A 19,863-nucleotide genomic window follows, 5' to 3' on the forward strand; every position below is an offset into this window, starting at 1 on the left:
GGGGGGTTGGGGGCCTGGCTCGTGTCTCCTCGCCTCCTGGCTGGGGCTGTCCCCCCGTGGCGTGGGGTGGCGGGAGGATGGTGGTGGGGGGATGGTGTTTGTGTGTGTGTGTGTGTGTTGGGGGGGGGGTGTGGGTGGGAGAGTGGTGTGGGGGGATGGGTGGTGGAGGGATGGTGTGTGGGAGGGTGGGGTGTGTGGAGGTGGATGCGTGGTGTGTGGGAGGGGGGGTGGTGTGGGTGTGGGAGGATGAATGGTGGAGGGATGATGTATGTGTGGGAGGATGGGGTATGTGTGGGAGAATGTATGGTGCAGGGATGGGGGAGTGTGTGGGAGGATGGATGGTGGAAGGATGGTGTGTGTGCGGGAGGATGGATGGTGTATGGGAGGGAGGATGGTGTGTGTGTGGGGGAGTGGTGTATGTTTGGGAGAGTGGGTGATGGAGGGGTGGTGTGTGTGTGTGGGAGGATGGGGTACGTGAAGGTGGATGTTTGGTGTAGGAGAATGATGTATGTGTGGGAGGATGGGTAGTGGAAGGAAGGTGTGTGTGTGTGTATGGGAGGTGTGAAGGTGGATGAATGGTGTGTGAGAGGGAGGATGGTGTATGTGTGGGAGGATGAGTGGTGGAGGGATGATGTGTGTGTGGGAGGATGGGATAGGTGTGGGAGAGTGTATGGTGGAAGGATGGTGAGTGTGTGGGAGGAAGGATGGTGTGTGTGTGGAAGGATGGATGGTGGAAGGATGGTGTGTGTGTGTGGGAGGACAGAGTATGTGAGGGTTGAATGGTGTATGCGTGGGAGGATAAATGGAGGAGTGGAAGGAGAGTGTGTGTGTTTGTGTGTTGGTCTGGGGGGGGGCAGGACTGGTTCTCGGGGTGTGCGGCTGGGCGCTGGGGTGTGGGGCTGGCCTCTGGTGGTGGCCGTCTGGGCGGGCCGGGTCCCCCCGGGTGGCGTGCTGGCCCTCGGCCTGTGGGGGAGGGGGGTGTCCCTGCGCTCCTGGGCCCGGGCCCTCTGCCCCGTCTGTCCCGGGCGGCCGGTGCCCGGGGGGGTCGGGGACTGCTGGCCTCGGCCCGCCGGGGCCGGTGCCCTGGGTCCGCGGGGCGGCTCCTGCTGGGGTCTCCTGCTGCTGCCTTCCTGGGCGGGCGAGTGGTCGTCTCTGTGGACCGGTCGGGATCTGTTGCCTGCGGGGGGGCTGGTGGCCTGGGTCTCGGGACCGCTGGCCTGACTCTGGCCTCTGTTCAAGTGAGGTGGCATCTGCATGATCACTCTGCATGGTCACTCCTTCCTGAACGTCTCCACACAGTCTTTGCGTCGCCGTGTGGCCGAGTTCTCCAACACATCCACACAGGTTTCTCTGCGCGTGTTCTTGAATACAGCAGTTTCACTTATATCTATTATCATATTTTGTTTCTTTTTTAAATTATTTCTGTTCTTATTATTATTATTACTCTTACTCTTATTATTATTATTGGTACTATTATCAACTAGTTGTGTAATGACCTACTGGCTAGGATGATCGTAGCTATATATGTTGTAAGTAGTATGGATTACATGGTCTTCTGTATGATGTTTCAAGTCCCCACCCGCACTCCCCACACCCTTTCTGAAGCGGTGGCACTTTATTTATAGTGCCCGCTACTGTATTTCACTGGTTTGAGGCGGTACAGTATGGCTTAATTCCGGTTAGAGAATTAGGACTGGAGAAGGAGGCCTTTAAGATTCTTTATTGAACATGCTGGGGTTTATAGCTGAATATGTGTTGTGTGGGTTCATGTGGTCGTGTGTGTTCGTGTGATGTTTCCGTGGCTGTAATGACAAACAGAGTAAACAATAATGAATATGTGTACATAGTTGTTGTAAACAATTACAATAAACAGGTACGTATTTAGCAGTCATATGTAAACACACAGACATATGGTATATGCAACAATACTGCTGTTCGGCTACATAAAGCGTATCAAGAGCACAAAACAATAAAGAGCACAAATATAAATTGGCTCGGCAAGTATATGAGGTCTACTATGCGGCGACCGAAACACGTGCAAAAACGTAGCAATAAACACATTATAATTAGCAAATACAACAGCATAATATAAGTAGAGCACACTCGGGAACATATCACTCACTTTATCGTCCTTTACGCACGGAAAACATGTTCATTCGGCTTTAATGCTCCGCTCCGCTGAAGCACCGAGCTGTCATGCACGCACCGCGTGCTCACGTGGGGGAGAAAGGAAAAAGGAGCTGGCGGTATGGAGCAACAGAAAGCCGGTCGCTGGCGGGCGCCTTCTGCTTGGCTTTCTTACACAGCCGCCCCCGAATGTCAGATGTGACATTTGTAATCAGTTAGAAAGGCCAGCAGAAGAGTCCTGATCCTCTTCAGTGCACTTGGGGAGCGGGATCAGCCGGGCAACAGGACGGATGTAGGTCTTACCTTTGACCTTTATGGCCGCAGTGCGAACACGTCCGTCTGGTCCTTTAAAGGTCTCCATAACAGTGCCCACAGGCCAGAGGGCCCGTGGCAGCTGAGGGTCCACAATGAGCACGACTTGCTCTGTGTCGAGTTCCTTGCCATCAGTCCGCCACTTTTGGCGCTCCTGGAGACTGGGCAGGTACTGTCGGATAAAGGTGGTCCAAAAGTTGTCGGCTAAGATCTGACTATGTCTCCATCTCCTCCTTCCCAGCAGGTTATGCGAGTCGTAATACACCTGGGGTAGTGAAGAGTCCCTACGTCCCATAAGAAGGAGATTCGGTGTTATGGGGTCAGGGTCGGCGATGTCCGAAGAAACATAACCAAGTGGCTTAGCATTCAGTATCCCTTCAGTTTCCACAAGGAGGGTGTGAAGGACAGGTTCTGGCACAGACCGCTCTTTCAGAATTACTTTTAGGGCTGTCTTCACGGATTTCACCTCTCGCTCCCACGTTCCTCCGAAGTGAGGGGCGCTAGGTGGATTGAATCGGAAGTGGATCCTTTGGCTAGCCAACTGCTCCTGTAACTGCGGGCCCATGTCGGAAAAGGCTTCTTGCAACTCCCGATCGGCTCCGACAAAATTAGTGCCGTTGTCACAAAGCAGCTCGTATGGTTTGCCTCGTCTTGAGATGAAGCGTCGGACAGATAATAAGAAGGCATCCGAATCTAGGCTTTCCAGAAGATCTAAATGCACGCACCTGGTGGTCATACACTTGTACAATATCCCCCATCTTTTCTCCTGTCTGCGTCCAACCTTGACCAGGAATGGGCCGAAACAGTCTACGCCAGTAGAATAGAATGGAGGCTTGTAAAGGCGTAATCGGCTGGGCGGTAGGTCGGCCATCTTGGGAATATTGGGCTTGGCCCGCCAAAGTTGGCAGTCTCGGCAGTTGTGCTGGAGCTTCTTGATAGCCTCTCGTCCGCGAAGCACCCAGTACTGGCGTCGCATCTCGGCCAGAACACGTTCAGGACCTGGGTGGAGAAGCTGTTGGTCAAATTTCTGAATGAGTAGACGTGTAGCTGGATGACCCGGGTCCAGAACAATGGGGTAAATGGCCTCAGGCTCAAGATTTTCTGCTCGTCGTAGTCTGCCACCAACTCTTACCAGACCTGTGACCTCATCAAACTCTGGGGCAAGGGATGCTAAGCGACTGTCAGCAGGAATGCGCTTGCCTGCTTTGAGTGCTTTGGTCTCGGCTGGAAACGATTCTAGCTGTGACTGGGCTAGAACTGACTTCTCTGCAGCTATAACATCTGCTGCATCATAGGGACTGTCGGTACTTGCGTCGGCCGCCCCATTAAGGCCCCTGATAGTGGCGGTGACGAGGTCTTGCCAGGACTGGAATTGAGAGGCGTCTGGGAGCTGAGCGTTGGCATTGACTGTAGTAACTCCAATGAATGCTGATTTCTTCAGCTCACAGGTATCAGGCTCTCCTAATGGGACCACAGGTACTGGCCATTCATCAGGTTGCTGATATAGAAAGGTCGGACCAGAGCTCCATCGATGTGGTTGTGTCAGGGCTGCTAGGTTCAGACCCCGAGTAAGGTCGTCAGCTGGGTTTTGATTAGTGTCCACGTACCTCCAGTCGGTCACATTCGTCAGGCTCTGAATCTCTGCTACTCTAGTTCCGACAAAAACCTTGTAACGGCAAGATTCAGATAGTAGCCAGTGCAGTACAGTTGTGGAGTCTGACCACAGGAAGACCTTACTGAAGAGTATGGTTAACTCTGTTTGGATCGCTTTGGCCATCTGAGCGCCAGTGAGGGCTGCGCTTAATTCTAAGCGGGGTACTGACAGCTTCTTGCGTGGTGCCACCCGGGACCTGGCCCAAACAAAGGCAACGTAGATCTTTCCTGTCTCATCAATGGTGCGAATGTAGGCCACTGCCCCGTACGCCCTCTCCGATGCATCACTGAAGATGTGTAGTTCCCTAGTGGAAGATGGCGTATCGGCGCAGGCAGGGGAGTAGGGTCGTGGAAAGTACAGGTTTGGGAGATTAGACAGTTCCTCTTCCCACGACAGCCATTCCTCACGCAGATGTTCAGGTTCGATTGGATCATCCCAGCCAATGTCCTGTTTCCAAAGATCTTGAATGAGGACCTTAGCACGGGTTGTAAATGGGATCATGAAGCCCAGCGGGTCGTATTGGCTGGCTAACTTCCTGTACAGAGTGCGAAGCGTGGGGGGCATAGGTTCAGTGGAGCGGTGTTTGAATCCCAAAGTATCTGTGAGACAGTTCCACTGCATGCCGAGTGTCAGCTCTTGAAGGTCAGAACTGCTCTTTGACAACCAGAGCTCGCTGGCTGTTGACCTGGCTTCAGGAGGAAGATGCTCAATAACAGCTGGGAGATTGCATGCCCACTGCCTTAACTCAAATCCTCCTTCTGCAAGCATTCGGCAAAGGCTGTCCACTAAGGTTTTTGCCTCGTCTGGAGTAGAGGTGCTGTGGAGACAGTTGTCCACGTAGAAGGACTGTTCTATAGTCTCGGACACTGGGTGACCTTTGCTAATGCTCTCTTTGATTTGGCGCTGAAGCGCGTAGACAGCACAGCACGGACTGCATGTAGTTCCGAAGGGCAGGACCTGCCACTGAAAGATGGATGGTTCTTCCTCTCTGTGCATATCTCTCCACAAGAAACGTAGCAGTGGTTGGTCAGATGGCAAGAGGCGCACTTGGTGAAACATTCCTTTAATGTCCCCACTCACTGCTACAGTGTGCTGGCGAAATCTTAGCAGGACACCTAGGAGGGATGGCCCGAGTGTAGGCCCTGGCAGCAACTGATCATTTAGGGACTGTCCTTGGTGCTGAAATGAACAGTTAAAGACTATCCTGTCTTTACCGTTATGGTGTACCATATGGTGTGGAATAAACCACGATTCTTCAGACATGTCAGCTTGTTCTGCAGTGATTCGAGCCACATAGCCTGCCTTCTCAAGCTTGCGGATCTCGTTACAGTAGGACTCGGCTCTCTTGGGGTCTCTAATGAGTCTGCGCTCTGTGTTACGCAGGTTAGGCAGCACTGCCTCCTTTTGGGCATGAAGCTTAACTACGGGAGTGCGACGTAGTAATGGTGTAGCGTAGCGTTGTACCCCCTGTACCTTGACTCTTGTAGTAGCGGACTGCAACAGGTCGTAGGCTTGTTGGTCTTGCTTGGACCTGGTGTACACTTTCTCGCTCTGGGGCAGGCTGTCTAGTTGCCATAAGCGCTCTACATGACGAACGAGCTCATGGCGATCCTCCACAGTGGCGAGGTGCAAACACTGTTGTTCACGCTGAGGGCCTTGAAAAGGACTCATTGGGCCCTGCAGGGTCCATCCGAGCAATGTGCATACAGCGATTGGTCCACCGTTTGGTCCTTGACGTATTGGCTGAATAGGGGTTAATAAGTGAGGTGCATCTGATCCGATCAGAAGCAACGGCTGCACATGACTCAGCGGGTGTAGAGGGAGCCCTTTAAGGTGCTGATAACGCTGCTGCAGAGCTTGGACGGGGTATGTAACTTCGGAGAGGCTGAGCTCCTTAGCAGTGAAAGCGTTACTAATGCGGTACCTCTCTGATGGCTTCTCTGTGGTTGAGATGTCAAAGGAAACAGATGAGCCGGCGAGGTGCTTCACGCTTTGGTGCACTGTGCGTAGGGCTAAATTCTCTGAGCTACCTTTAATCTCCAGGTGTTGTACCACTGGGGGGAGGACGACCGTTCTTTCCGAACCATCGTCGAGAACAGCGTACGCTTCCATTGACTGGTCACCGTTGTGTATTAGGACACGGACCACTTTCAACATAATTCTCTGGGATCTGTTTGGGCGATCGAAATAGACCTGTGTTGAGGGGATGTTGACCATGAGAACAGCTCCGGATGTGGCCTGGACTGAGTCGTGAAGAACAGTGAGGTGTGTCTCCTTGCAGACCTTACATGTGCGCTTCAAGTTGCAGGTGGCTGCTGCATGATCACGTCCGCATCTCCAACATCTTTTTCCACTCTGTATCCAGGCTATTATCTGGTTTGTGCTGAGTTTCTTGAACTCATTGCAGGAGTTGAGATAATGGTCTGTGTTGTTACAGTGTGGGCAGTAGGGCTTGGGCTTAGCATTAGCCCTAGGTGGAGTGGTTGGTGGTGGCTTACCACTGAGTGTCAGCAGAACCGGTGTGGACTTGTCTTTAGGTTGTCCGGTCCTGTTTGTCTTCGTGGGCTTGCAGGATTCAGCATAGAATAGTGTGGCAGCGCGGCTGGAGATTCGCTTTGCCTGTGACTTAACTTGTAGCCACGACGCTAGGTCTGGAAGCGTATATGTCCTGTCTGTACCGGTCTGCAGTATGCCACGACTTAGACAATGTTCAACAAAGCTGTCACGTAGGTGTGACGGCATCTTGCTGAGGAGGCGGTCTACGTGTGAGCCGCACATTAGTTCGTAGCCGTTTTGACCCTCAAGTGTCCTCAGCATGCCCACTAGTGTCTGAACGGCGAGAGCAAAGGCATCGAATGCAGCGGCGTCTCCTGGCTTGAATGCTGGCATGCTTAAGATGGCGCCGAGTTCAGACTGGACTAGCTGTCTTGACTGACCGTACTTGTCTTGGAGTGCCCGAAGTGCAGCAGTGTAGGGCTGAGGATGATACATGTGTGCTTTGGCTAATTGCATAGCGCTAGGAAGCTTTAGCTGGCCGAGCAACACCTGGTACTTGTACTGCTCACTGAGATGACTGTGGCTACTCAGGAGGTTGTCGAGAGCCATCTTAAGTAAAGCAAAGTCACTCTCACGTCCACTTTCGAATAAAGGCAATGAGGGTCTGGGAATGCCGTATGCTGAGGCAATCAGTAGATCAGCTCCGGGTGGTGGTACTGGACCAGGCTGGGGAACTGTATGTACTGTGGCCGCTGGATACGACGAAGGGGGGTAAACCTGCGATGCATAATTAGTTTCGGGTGGAGCTTGGACTGGGTATGTCTGCAGTTCGGAGGTTGCTAGCGGCTGGACTGGCCAAGTGGTGCTGGAGACGCTTGCTGTCATTACCGGGGGTGGTATCACCCTTGGCTGTGTAGCTATGACTGCAGCTGGCGCTGGAGCAGGCTGATAGGTGTAATGAGGCTGTCCATATGGTACATAGGCCCCAGATACTGTGATAAAGGAGGGGGAGTCCTTTAACATCCGGGACACTTGGAGAAGACTCGGTGTTGCCAAGGCAGCAGATGAAGTTATTGGAGGGGTAGGAGGTTGAGCAGCAACATTGGCGGTGGACGTGTTAGGTACAGTGGCCCGCTGCATATTAATACTAGGTTGTTGAGTGGACGCTGGTGGGTTACTCACTCCTGGTTGAGGTGGTGGGATGTAGCTGTCAGGAGTCAACAGTGGCTCGGGTGCAGCTCTGTCCACATCAGTAGTAAGCAGTGAGGTCACCAGTTTAGCCATCTTTAGTTTTTTCTCTGCTTCCTTTAAACGCCGGCTCCTGTCCTGCTGTTTAGATAAAGCCTCTTTAGCCTGGAGTGCTTCCTCTTGTGCACGCTGAGCTTCCTTAACTTTAATCTGCAGACATTGATATTCCAAATCAGCTGTGGTGTCCTCGGCTAATTGCTGCTTGAGGTCGTCTAGCTCAATTTGCCTTATCCCTTCCTCCAGAAGAGCAGCCTGCACACTGTCGAGAGCTTCATCAGGATAGTGGCCGATAGAAGAAACTGTCGCCCTCTTGCTAGATTTAGATGTGGAGCTAGCTTTACTACTGACTGTTTTCCTAGCTTGGCTTCGACGATGGCTGCTGGAGCGGGATGAAGCGGCTGTAGGATGAGGCAGTAGTGGTCTATATCCAACATCATATTCTTCTAGGTATGAAGGCAGGCGGCGGTCTCTGCGTGGCCTTTCCTGGGGCTCGGATATGTCGTCTGCTGCTTCTGCCATGCTGTATACTGGGGAGCTCTCAATCCGGCTCGAAGGACCAAATGAAGCGGTGGCACTTTATTTATAGTGCCCGCTACTGTATTTCACTGGTTTGAGGCGGTACAGTATGGCTTAATTCCGGTTAGAGAATTAGGACTGGAGAAGGAGGCCTTTAAGATTCTTTATTGAACATGCTGGGGTTTATAGCTGAATATGTGTTGTGTGGGTTCATGTGGTCGTGTGTGTTCGTGTGATGTTTCCGTGGCTGTAATGACAAACAGAGTAAACAATAATGAATATGTGTACATAGTTGTTGTAAACAATTACAATAAACAGGTACGTATTTAGCAGTCATATGTAAACACACAGACATATGGTATATGCAACAATACTGCTGTTCGGCTACATAAAGCGTATCAAGAGCACAAAACAATAAAGAGCACAAATATAAATTGGCTCGGCAAGTATATGAGGTCTACTATGCGGCGACCGAAACACGTGCAAAAACGTAGCAATAAACACATTATAATTAGCAAATACAACAGCATAATATAAGTAGAGCACACTCGGGAACATATCACTCACTTTATCGTCCTTTACGCACGGAAAACATGTTCATTCGGCTTTAATGCTCCGCTCCGCTGAAGCACCGAGCTGTCATGCACGCACCGCGTGCTCACGTGGGGGAGAAAGGAAAAAGGAGCTGGCGGTATGGAGCAACAGAAAGCCGGTCGCTGGCGGGCGCCTTCTGCTTGGCTTTCTTACACTTTCTGTCCCTCTCTCTCCCCTCCCTCTTCTCTCTACTTTCTTTTCTCTCTCTCTCTCTCTGTCCCCTCCGGTCGAGTCCAGCATTAAGAGTCTGATTTAATAAAGTTTTTCATCAAGAGGGACTTTATACATGTAGTATAAATCCCTGCTTGATAGAGTAAAATTGCCCAGCACCAGACAGCAGCCAGACAATCATTCTGTTTGCAACGATGCTGGACAAGACAGGTTAAAAAATAAAAAATAAAAATAAAAAAAAAAAGAAACCAGTGTAAAGATTTCAAAACTGGTGTGATGTGTTCAGATCTTTTAGTCCTGGTTAAAACTCTAGCAGCAGCATTTTGGATGAGAAAGGCCAAGCACAGGTTTGTACTAAAGTTGCTGCAACTCTAGTGCAATTCTGTGTGTAGTTAAATATGAATTGTTTCATCTGAATGAATTAAACCTCTGGTCTAGAGTTTGTTGGGTTGTTGAGGTTGTTCGTGATTAGTCAGATTGAGCTCCTTTAGACTCCTGGCTGCCAAGGACTGTGAACTGTCTCTTGAATGGATTCATGTTATGTTGATGCGTGTCTTTAGTATGTTGGTTATGTTGATTTTTACCTAGCACACAATAGGCTCTTTCCGACTGTAGGAACCTTTTGCAGTTCCTATAACCTTTTCAGGAACCAGGCCGTTTTTTCGCGCATTTCGACATATAGGAACTAGGGACCAAAGCCCCCAGTTCCTATAACCATTTTAGCTCCTGCTCCGAGGCAGGGTCTGAACGGGGTTCTATAGGAACCCTCATGACGTAGGTGTTTCGTGACTGGTAGCTACGCCCCTTGCCAGATTTCCGCATTTTGTGTCCCCGCCACATTTAAAAAACACGGTTGCACATACGGACAAAAACAACAACAGAGCAATGGACCGACGAGGAGGTCGAAGCTCTTCTGACCGTCTACGCCACAGGGGATTTTCTGAGAGGTTTTGAAGGTTCGCAGCGAAATATAAAAATATTCCTGACGATCAGCTCTCAGTCAGAGAACGCGGGATAACGCGAAGCAGCGCACGTAGAAAACTCACACAAGACTACAAATAAATGGAGGACCACAACAACCGGAGTGGGACGAACCGAAAAACCAGTAAATTGGACAGCTTGTACCACCGACATGTTTACTCCGTCAACGCCGCAGCAAATGACTCCTGCGTGCGGCAGGAAAAGCCAGTGTGATATGCAGAGCATATACACACATGTAAATAGTTATTTTTGCTCTGCTGTATTCATTATAAAAAAATAAATGACTTTGTAAAGAGTCTGAAGTATTCAGTTTGTGTCTGTTAGATGGGCTTTGGCCACATCTATAAAATATTAGCTAATAAAAATATTGAGTAATTATTAACTTATCACAGCTATGAAATATTAAATAATCCATCTTTGGTCGCTACATTTTAAGTCTTATCCCTGGGTGTAAATTACGTTAGTTTATCAACTTTATAATATGCTCCATATCACAGAACGAAGTTTATCATGTTTAACCAAGATCTGACACAAATTACACACCTGTAAACATTTCACCACCTCTTTTTATATTTTTACCTTCATCTAAGCTAAATCTGTGTGACTATGTTCTCATAATTCTAGACCATAAGTCAGTCACAACCAACCTTCAGTGACAGATTTCTCCTTCACCTTTCTACTGATGATTCCATAAAACACACAAAGCTTAATAGCAGATGATGAGATCTTTATTTTGCACATAACAAAAAAAAAAAGAAAAAAAATTAAATGAAATGATGCTTTTTCTATGGAACATTTTCTCTTTAAATGTGTACATCATGTATACATGTATGTTCTGTCTGTGGAACTTCCAGAACATGATGCTTATTATGAAGAGGTGTGTAGTGATTAGCTGGTAGGCAGGAGGTGAAGCATCCAGGCTGCTCTCCATCTCCTTCAGTATCTGCAGCAGGTGGTTGTGTCCATCCTCTCCAGTGCAGCTTCAGGCGGCCACAGATGTATTGAAATGTCTCCCTGGACATACAGAAATGCTCTATCTACTGCTCATCGGTAAAATTGAGAACAACCTTTTCCCACTAGTTATCAGCTTTGCTCCGGACCAGGCGGACAGTGAGGAGGTTCAATGAGCTGCAGCAACGTCTGAAACGCAGAACACGAGTTACAATAAACCCGCCGTCTGAAATGTTTACTCATAAGACACGTATACAATCGGCGCATGTTTAATAAGTTAAACTTACACGTCGTCTCCTTTGTCTGCGGCGTATCTCCTGCCGCTGGATTCTTCATCTTCTGACTTTCAGGAGCCTTCCAGCCTCGACGTGAGACGCCTGATTTTATAGTCCATCAGTAACATCTCCATCAAGCAGAGCATGAACACTACGATGTCTTCCTTCTCCATATTAGCTTGCCATGTTGTTTTGTTTTTAGCGGGTTTTGTTTTGTTGTTATGTGGCGCTAAAGTCACACGCCACTGTCGCAGACGTATGCGTCACATCGGTCCCGCTACCGCCCCCAACTCATGTGCGAATGCGACATGAAACAGTTCCCCTGGAGAAGGGCCGTTCTTAGAACTAGGACAGTTATTAGAACTGCGTTCTTAGAACTTCTCTGTCGGAATGCGCCTTATCTCAGAAGCAGCAGTGCACACTTTTTTTTTTTACTTAAGGCTGCTATCTTTTGGGCTGTTGTATTTGATTTGTCATTCGGCTGTTCATGTTTCCTCCTAATACAGTTTTTAAAATTTGTATCTTGTTAAGTTTTTATTATACAATGCTTATTCTGAATTTTTTTTAAATTTGCGCCTGACAAATACTAGAGATCTGACGTTTAAACGAATCGATTCTTTTGAACGACTCTTTTAAATGAACGATGGGAACCGATTCACAGCTGTGAGCCGTTCATTTGTGAGCCATTCTTTTTATATACAAATTTTTGACACTGCCTTCATCAAATCAAATCAAATCAAACTTTATTTATAAAGTGCTTTTCATGCCATAGGCAACACAAAGTTTTTTACATGATTAAAAACATTCATGCATATCTCAGTTCATATCTCATTCTTTTCATACATCAAAGTAGAATTACATAAGAATAAAAACACTTAATGAAAATTTTCACAGTCACAAATACTGTGAGTTCTATCCAAAACATTTACTAGAATTTGCACTGACTGCTCAGGTTTATCCTTTTTTATCTATATTTTTCCTATAATTTTTTAATCTTGTATAGTAGATTTTATATAGGTACATATTTTGATCGTTTGTCATTCTTATATATTGTGAAATTTTGTAAGATATTGTGAGAATGAGCCATAATTTTGAATGACTCTTTGAAATGAACGGCTCCTCAAGATCTGGCTCCCTTTCAAAGAGCCATAAATACCCTAATTTAGAAAAAAACAAACAAAAAAAACTAAAACTAAGCATTTTTAAAAAACAAAAACTAATAAAAACTAGAAAATTTGCTCTAAAAACAAATTAAAACTAACTGAATTCGAAAATAAAAAGTCAAAATGAAATTAAAACTAAAACTAATAAAAAATCCAAAACTATTATAACCTTGCTCTTATGTGGGAGAGAATTTTGAAACACTTCATCAGAACCAGGGTCAGAGCAGCCAGGCGGTAAAACTTGAGGCAACTTACAGATGACGTCTTGGGTACTGGTATGATGGTTGTGGATTTGAGGCAGGTGGGGACAACAGCTAGTTGCAGGGAGAGGTTGGATTTTTAGTGAATACTCCTGTTAGCTGGTCAGCACATGACTATAATGTGCGGCCTGGCACCCCATCTGGTCATGCTGCAGTTTGGAGACTTTATTTTACTTAGAGCCAATCTCACTCGATGGTTCTAGAGAATGAGAGTTGGTTCTTTCTTGTGAGGGGAAATCTGGGGACCTCTTCTATTGCTCTGTGTTTCAAAGTGAGCAACCAACCAGTTCAGTTTGCTGTCATGGCTGATCTGTGAGCTGCCATGTTTGGTTACAGTGTTAAAAGTGCTCTTCAATCTGTTGTTTGTACCTCTGCTTGGCCTTTCTGATGCCCTTTTTTCTCCTGCCTTCACTGTGTCAATGGAAACAGTAGGCGGGTGCCTCCAAAATGGCAGAGAAAGCTGTGGTGATATCACATGTGAATTCTCTATATGCTGTTTCTGAGCCCCAGGATGCTGCTGGGCAGCAATGACTCCACAAATGCACATCATAGATGTTACTGTGGCATCAAACGAGTCTGGAACAAGGTGTTTTAAGGTTGGAAAGTTATTTAATGCCTCTTTAAAGCCAAGGCCAATTACGTAAAAAAGAAATTGCACAAGAAATAAATAACAAAACAAATCTTTGGTTTTTGGATTATGTCTTCTTCCAGACATAAAACATTGATTCATTGCTGCTGTATTAAAGCCAGCAACTAAAAAAATAGAAGATAAAAGAATTGTGTGAATTAATAATTATTTGTAGAGGACAAAATTTCTCCAATTTGTGAGATTCAATGTTGTTTTTAATTTAATTTTTTCTGGGCAAGAAGGAAGTTGCAAAACCATCTGATAAGTGGATGAAGTGTGAATACACCTCTTGTTGCAGAAATTCTCCACTAGATGGAGGAATGGTTGCTTCGTGGTTGTTCTGAAATTAGTTTCTCTTTTCACTAAAAGGGGTTAAGGGACTTTCTCTGTATGCAAATTTACAGTCTTCAGTCTCCAAAGCTGTTCTATGGATTTGTTTGGTTTTGCATGTAGCCTACCTTATCAGTAAAAAAAAAGAAGGAAATATTAAATGGGGAAATAAGCAGTCACAATAAATAAATAAATAAAATTAAAAATCTGGCTGCTGTTGTCATTTTACTCATCTGATTGTGGCAACTTTTCCCATGCATTACCAATCTCTGCTTTATTTATTCATTTATTTTACCTCAAATGCATAAAGTATTCATATTTCAGAGACTAAAAAGAGTATATGCTGTCAAATCCAAATGCTCTGGCAGCACAATTAAATGTTTATTTATTCTAGTATTCATTTGCACCTCAAAATCCATACAGATAAAGATTGTAAATCCAGTTTTGCAAATCCCAATACACTGCAAGAAAAACATTTAAACAAGTTGAACTGGTAACCATGTTATGATTGGTGGAGCATAGTGTCCATTATTCATGCACATATACCGTAGTACACGCTTTAACACATACAAACCTCACGCTGCTTAGATTTAAGGATCAGACAAAACGCTCTGTTCCCTCATTTTAAGAGTTTTATTACAAACAGTAATATAGTTTAATAGTTAATATAGTCACAGAAATTTCTAGACTCTGTCACAGCCCCTTCTTCTTTGTGGCCGTGTTCTTTAATTATGGTTGTTTGCAGGTGAAGCTGGAGTGTACCTGGCTGTGCGTGCGTGCGTCAAGGGCCCAACGCACTGCGAGTATAAAAGACCCGCCTACGGCCAGCCTCTGCCCCTCGCTTGTCCTCGCTCCGCTCCCTGGCCACACCTGCACCCGCTGCACCTGGCCTTTTGCTTTACATTTAGTTTAGCTTTACACCATACAACACTGCACTCATTACATTCTACACACAACCATGCACGCATCTACACCTCTGATACTGTGGACAGCCACACTCCATGGTTATCCTATTTTTCCTTAATTTTGGTTAATCTTTCGTTAATAAATAATCATAATTGGCCTTATCTGCTGTTTGGCGTTGTTTTGTTGTAGCCGTGAGCCGGGTTATGACAACTCTCTCCTCCACTCTTCAACCTGTTGTTTATCTCTGGATATTCCAATTTCCTGATTCAGTGTCAATTAACTGCAGTTTCCCTGTAAGGCCATTATCTGACTCCTACTTGTTAAAACTTAATACAGAAACATTTCCCATGTCCTGACATAACCACTACATTAGTCTGTATGCAATTCCCAAACAAACGAGCATCCACAGAGGACAAAATTGAATCATTAATGGAGACAAAACTTTTTTTTATCTGTTTATTTAATGTTTCATCAATAACATTGAAATATTTTTCACTACATCTGGTTTCTAAAGGCACAAACACTCAAAAAAAAAGAGGGAAAAAAGCAACCGTTAGAAGTAATTAACATTTTACCTTTCATTTACATCGTACCTTACTAATGTTTTTACCATTGTCAAACACACGCATGTACTGAAAGAAGAAAAGGGGTGTTAACTCTAACCAAACCAATTGTTTTGGATGAGTGAATTAGGACTGTACTCTTCTTATGGTTTATTATTGTGGCCACCAAGGGTGCATCGGTCAGAATGCATGAAGATAAGAGACTTGCTTGAACTTGAATTATTTATTGTAGTTGAGCAAGTTAAATAAGGAGATGACCATCTGGAGGCTTATTGGTAGAGCCTGTGGAGGTTTTCGAATGTGTGTGGTTTCTGAAGCAGAAACATAACATGACAGCAAATTAGCCATAAATATCCATTAGTTTGCTGTATAATTCACAACCAACACTATAATAATTACAATAACATATTCCACATGAAAACTCAGCCGAGGTTATGGAACAGCATGACAGAAAATAATATAATAAGCTACAATGTAAGCTAACATACGAAAATCGCTGTTCGAGTCTGCTGAGCCAGACTGGCATATTGCAGTAACAGCTTTATCCAATTAAATAAACATAATGTTAAACTGTAGCAGATCAAATATACTCACTGTTGCATGAACGCACACGGTCACGAATGAAAGCAAAGAAAACCCAACCGAAACAGTCACTCTTTTAAAACGAACTTTTGCCCCTACACTATGTACATCTACTTTTCCTTTTTTTTCTGGAGAGGGAGAGTGCAGTGAGGCTCCGCCCGTCTAGTTCACGAGCAATCTATTAATCTGTCAACAGACACTCTTCGTTACACCAATATGATAAGAAAAACTGGGCAATGATGCTGCTGTCTTCATCAGCTAAAAGAACAAGACCAAAGAAATAAGTGGCCCCACCAACAGCAGCAGGCCGGCGCTTGCACTGCTGGCACTGTTGCATAAGTTGCCCTGACAGCAGCTCACTTCTGCTCCAACATATGCTGCAAGCTGCGGATTTGAAGCAGCTGTGCAAATCGTCTTGGAGACACAGCCCTTCACTGTCAGCTTATTTCCTCCTACAGCCACTGAGAGAATAAAAACAATGTTATAACTTTAGATTCACTGTTTAATATTAGAACTACTTAACATTGTTCAGAGCAGAGAAGAGATGTAGAGGAGGACAGAGGAAGCAGCAGGTCTCTTACCTGTTGTTTTGATGCAGTGATCCTCAGTCCCTTCGCAGTTTACAGTTTTAGTGCATGTTTCTCCTTCACAGGTGAAGCACTTTTTGCCATTTGGAGTGGATTGGCTGGCATCTGCAAAATAAAACATCAGTTATTGAATAAACAAAAGATTGATGAAGCAATTAAAAGCAATGTTTCCTTTTTAATGTGTGATTTAACTGTTTGAAAACCTAGAAGTATAATTATTGTGTGAAAATTATCCTGTAAGTTTCTCTCAGTTACAAATACTAATTAAAAACTAGCAAATGAAAACTTTCATAACCTTAAATAGAAATTGTGGCATGAATCTTTTCTGAGGCAACGGATCATGATGAAGTATATTTATTACCATTATTATTGTTATTATTAGTAGTTGTTGTTGTTATAGTGACCATAGTATTTGTGTTAAAACCACAAGATAACAAATGACTTGTATAAACTAGTAAGTGAAGCTATACTTCAGAGTCAGGCTCTGAAGTAGCAAACAAATGATCTTTTTTAGCACTTAACATGTTTTTTTGGCCTGATATTACTGCAATCTTTTTACACACAGTATAAATTCAATAAACTATAGTTAGAACAACATGGCACAACTTTAAGTGAACAAGAATGGAAATTACCAGGAACAGGTTGGCTGTTGCAACGGTCAGAGTTGCAGCACTTGCTGGTCAGCATGGTTTTGACAACTCCATAGTTGACTGAACCAGTAATACATTCTTGAGCCAAAGTACACTTCTTTGCTTGATAATCAGAAATTTGTGAAATTCCTGCAACCAAACAATTGTAGACTGAGTCAGTGCCAAGAAGGGGATCAATTTCCAGTGCATATCCCAAAACATACCTGCATATGTTAAAACTCTGATTGCTCCACACTGATAATCTCCTGTGGGACATTGTTTGGTTGTCTCAGTGCAACTTCCAGAGAGTCCCGGTACACACTCATAACATGTCAGGGTGTCGACTGATAAAAAAAATAAGCATAAGGAGCATTTACTGTCAACAAAGTAGCAACAATACTGCGTTACCACATTAATCCTCGAGGAAACTATCCAGAACTATGAATAATGGTGGCACTTTATAATTAAATAAAAGGGCAATATAGAAAATACTTAAAACACAGGCAAAAAATGCAAAAAAAAAATTGAATTATCTGTACAGAAGATGTAGGTTAGACAGAATGTAGAGGGATGTAAAAACAAAAGTATAATTACAGATAATTAACTATATTATAGTTATTTTCTTTTTAATAAGAAGAGAAAAGTAAAACCACATAAAACAATAATGAACAGACGAAAGCTTGCCTTTTGGAAGAAGCCAGATCCCAAGGACCAGAGTAAAGAGATGCATTGTGTTCTTCGGAGACAAGCGGGTTTCACTTTACTCTGTTCTGGCATTAAGTAGGTCCTAGGAAGGCTCCTCCCTCCTTCACCAGCGACTGTTAACTCGCCCTCAATAAGCATTGAATTCACACAAAACTGAATATCTTTTTATTTTGTTAATTTGTGAAAATTTTAATTTTAGTTTTTATCCTCAATACTTTAGAAAGTCCACATTATTCTCTATATGAATCATTTTTCACATAAATTTGGTGCTGATATTTTTTCATAGTGTTGATCAAATTGTCCATCTTCTGGTTCTGCTCATTTTCAGAGTTTAAAAAATGCGAGATGAGCACAGAGCAAACATGTCTAACCAGACTCTGTGTTTCCTTGATAAATGGTTAAAATAGCAAAGGTCAATAATAGATTTAGGGGAAAACCGAGCACTTTAAGGGTCAAATTTCAGAGTGAGGAAACAGCTGTCTGTTACAAGTCATATACAAAATGTCATGATCATGGGCTGTGTCGGGGTCATGTTCGTCATTTTCTGGTTGTAGTTTTGGGTTGTGGTTCTGGTTTTTGTCATTAGTTTCTGTTTTGAGACCATGGTTTGGGTTTTTGGTTTTTGTTAGTTTTTCCTTGTGTGCTCTGTGGTTTCTGTTTCTGCCTCATTAGAACACCTGGTCTAATTACTCATCCATTTCACCTGTTCCCCATTACTCCCTCCATGTATATATGTCCTTGGTTTTCAGCCACTCCTTGTTAGATCCTCTTATGTGGTTATATGTGGTATACTCCCTGTCGTGTGTGGTTCCCTGTCTTGAATTTCGGGAAAATAAACCTTGTCATTTGCACCGATTCTGCCTCCTGCCCTGACTGCCTGCAATTGGGTCCTCACCTCCACCACAGACCGTTACACAAAAGCTGCAACACAAACGTCACAACACAACAAATTAGCCACGGCGGAAGTCCAGCATTATTTATTTATTTATTTGTATTTCTCCAATCCGGCATTGTATCAAGCAGAATAATGGTCTGGCTGCTGTGTTGTGCTGAACAAATTTGCTTTGCCAAGGGGAGCTTTATGGGTATAAGGCTCCTCTTCATAATCTGACTTTTTTAATCTTATTTATTTGGAATTATGGAATTTATGTAATCTTCCTGGACTTGACCGGAGGGGACAGAAAAAAAGAAGAGTGAAGAAATGTAAATAGGAGAGTAAAAAACGAAAGCGGATACAAAGGTGTGTTTCCATTACCCCTAGAGTTGCTCAAAACCTTAATATCACGGGGGCAGCCGACACCTCACCAGGGAGGTGTCCAGGAGGCAACCTGACCATATGCCCAAGCCACCTCATCTGGCTCCTCTCGATGTGGAGGAGCAGCGAGTCTACTCTGAGCCCCTCCCAGATCACCGAGCTTCTCACCCTATCTACAAGGGAGAGCCCGGCCACCCTGCGGAGAAAACTCATTTCGGCCACTTGTATTCTCGATCTTGTTCTTTCGGTCACTACTCACAGCTCGTGGCCATAGGTGAGTGTAGGAACGTAGATTGACCAGTAAATAGAGAGCTTTGCCTTTTGGCTCAGCTCCCTCTTCACCACAACAGACCGATGCAGAGTCCGCATCACTGCAGACGCGGCACCTATCCGCCTGTGGATCTCCCACTCCATCCTTCCCTCACTCATGAACAAGACCCCGAGATACGTGAACTCCTCCACTTGGGGCAGGACCCTATTGCAGACCCGGAGAGAGCACTCCACCCTTTTCCGGCTGAGGAGCATGGTCTTGGACTTGGAGGTGCTGATTCTCATCCCAGCCGCTTCACACTTGGCTGCGAATCGCTCCAGTAAGAGCTGAAGATCACAGCCTGATGAAGCCAACAGAACTACATCATCCGCAAAGAGCAGAGCCCCAATCCTGAGGTCACCAAACCGGATCCCCTCAACACCTCAGCTGCGCCTAGAAATTCTGTCCATAAAAGTTATGAACAGAATCAGTGACAAAGGGAAGCCTTGGCGGAGTCCAACCCGCACTGGAAACGATTCTGATTTATTGCCGGCAATGCAGACCAAGCTCTGACACTGGTTGTACAGGGACCAGTGTCAGAGCTAATGCTGAATTTTTTTTATCCAAGTTTGAGATTTATTTTGATCAGCTTTCAAATTATCTTTATTCAAATTCATATA

At 45.1% G+C, this 19,863-nt stretch overlaps 2 protein-coding genes across 2 annotated transcripts; both read right to left on the bottom strand.

The window, feature by feature from the left end:
* Nucleotides 1-1,606: 1,606 nt before the first annotated feature.
* Nucleotides 1,607-6,422, bottom strand: LOC121641447. Its single transcript, XM_041987567.1, has 2 exons — nt 2,123-6,422; nt 1,607-1,802 (listed from the first exon to the last, which is right to left on the bottom strand). Exon 1 carries the CDS (start codon nt 6,308-6,310, stop codon nt 2,339-2,341), a length of 3,972 nt encoding a protein of 1,323 aa, XP_041843501.1. The 5' UTR covers nt 6,311-6,422; the 3' UTR covers nt 1,607-1,802; nt 2,123-2,338.
* Nucleotides 6,423-15,078: 8,656 nt separating this feature from the next.
* LOC121641459 (urokinase plasminogen activator surface receptor-like) lies at nt 15,079-17,710 on the bottom strand. The gene is made up of 5 exons (XM_041987596.1): nt 17,658-17,710; nt 17,198-17,317; nt 16,977-17,123; nt 16,339-16,449; nt 15,079-16,218 (listed from the first exon to the last, which is right to left on the bottom strand). Exons 1-5 carry the CDS (start codon nt 17,701-17,703, stop codon nt 16,016-16,018), a joined length of 627 nt encoding a protein of 208 aa, XP_041843530.1. The 5' UTR covers nt 17,704-17,710; the 3' UTR covers nt 15,079-16,015.
* Between the last annotated feature and the right edge of the window lie 2,153 nt (nt 17,711-19,863).

Source organism: Melanotaenia boesemani, chromosome 6 (genome assembly GCF_017639745.1).
Source record: "Melanotaenia boesemani isolate fMelBoe1 chromosome 6, fMelBoe1.pri, whole genome shotgun sequence".
Taxonomy (NCBI): domain Eukaryota; kingdom Metazoa; phylum Chordata; class Actinopteri; order Atheriniformes; family Melanotaeniidae; genus Melanotaenia; species Melanotaenia boesemani.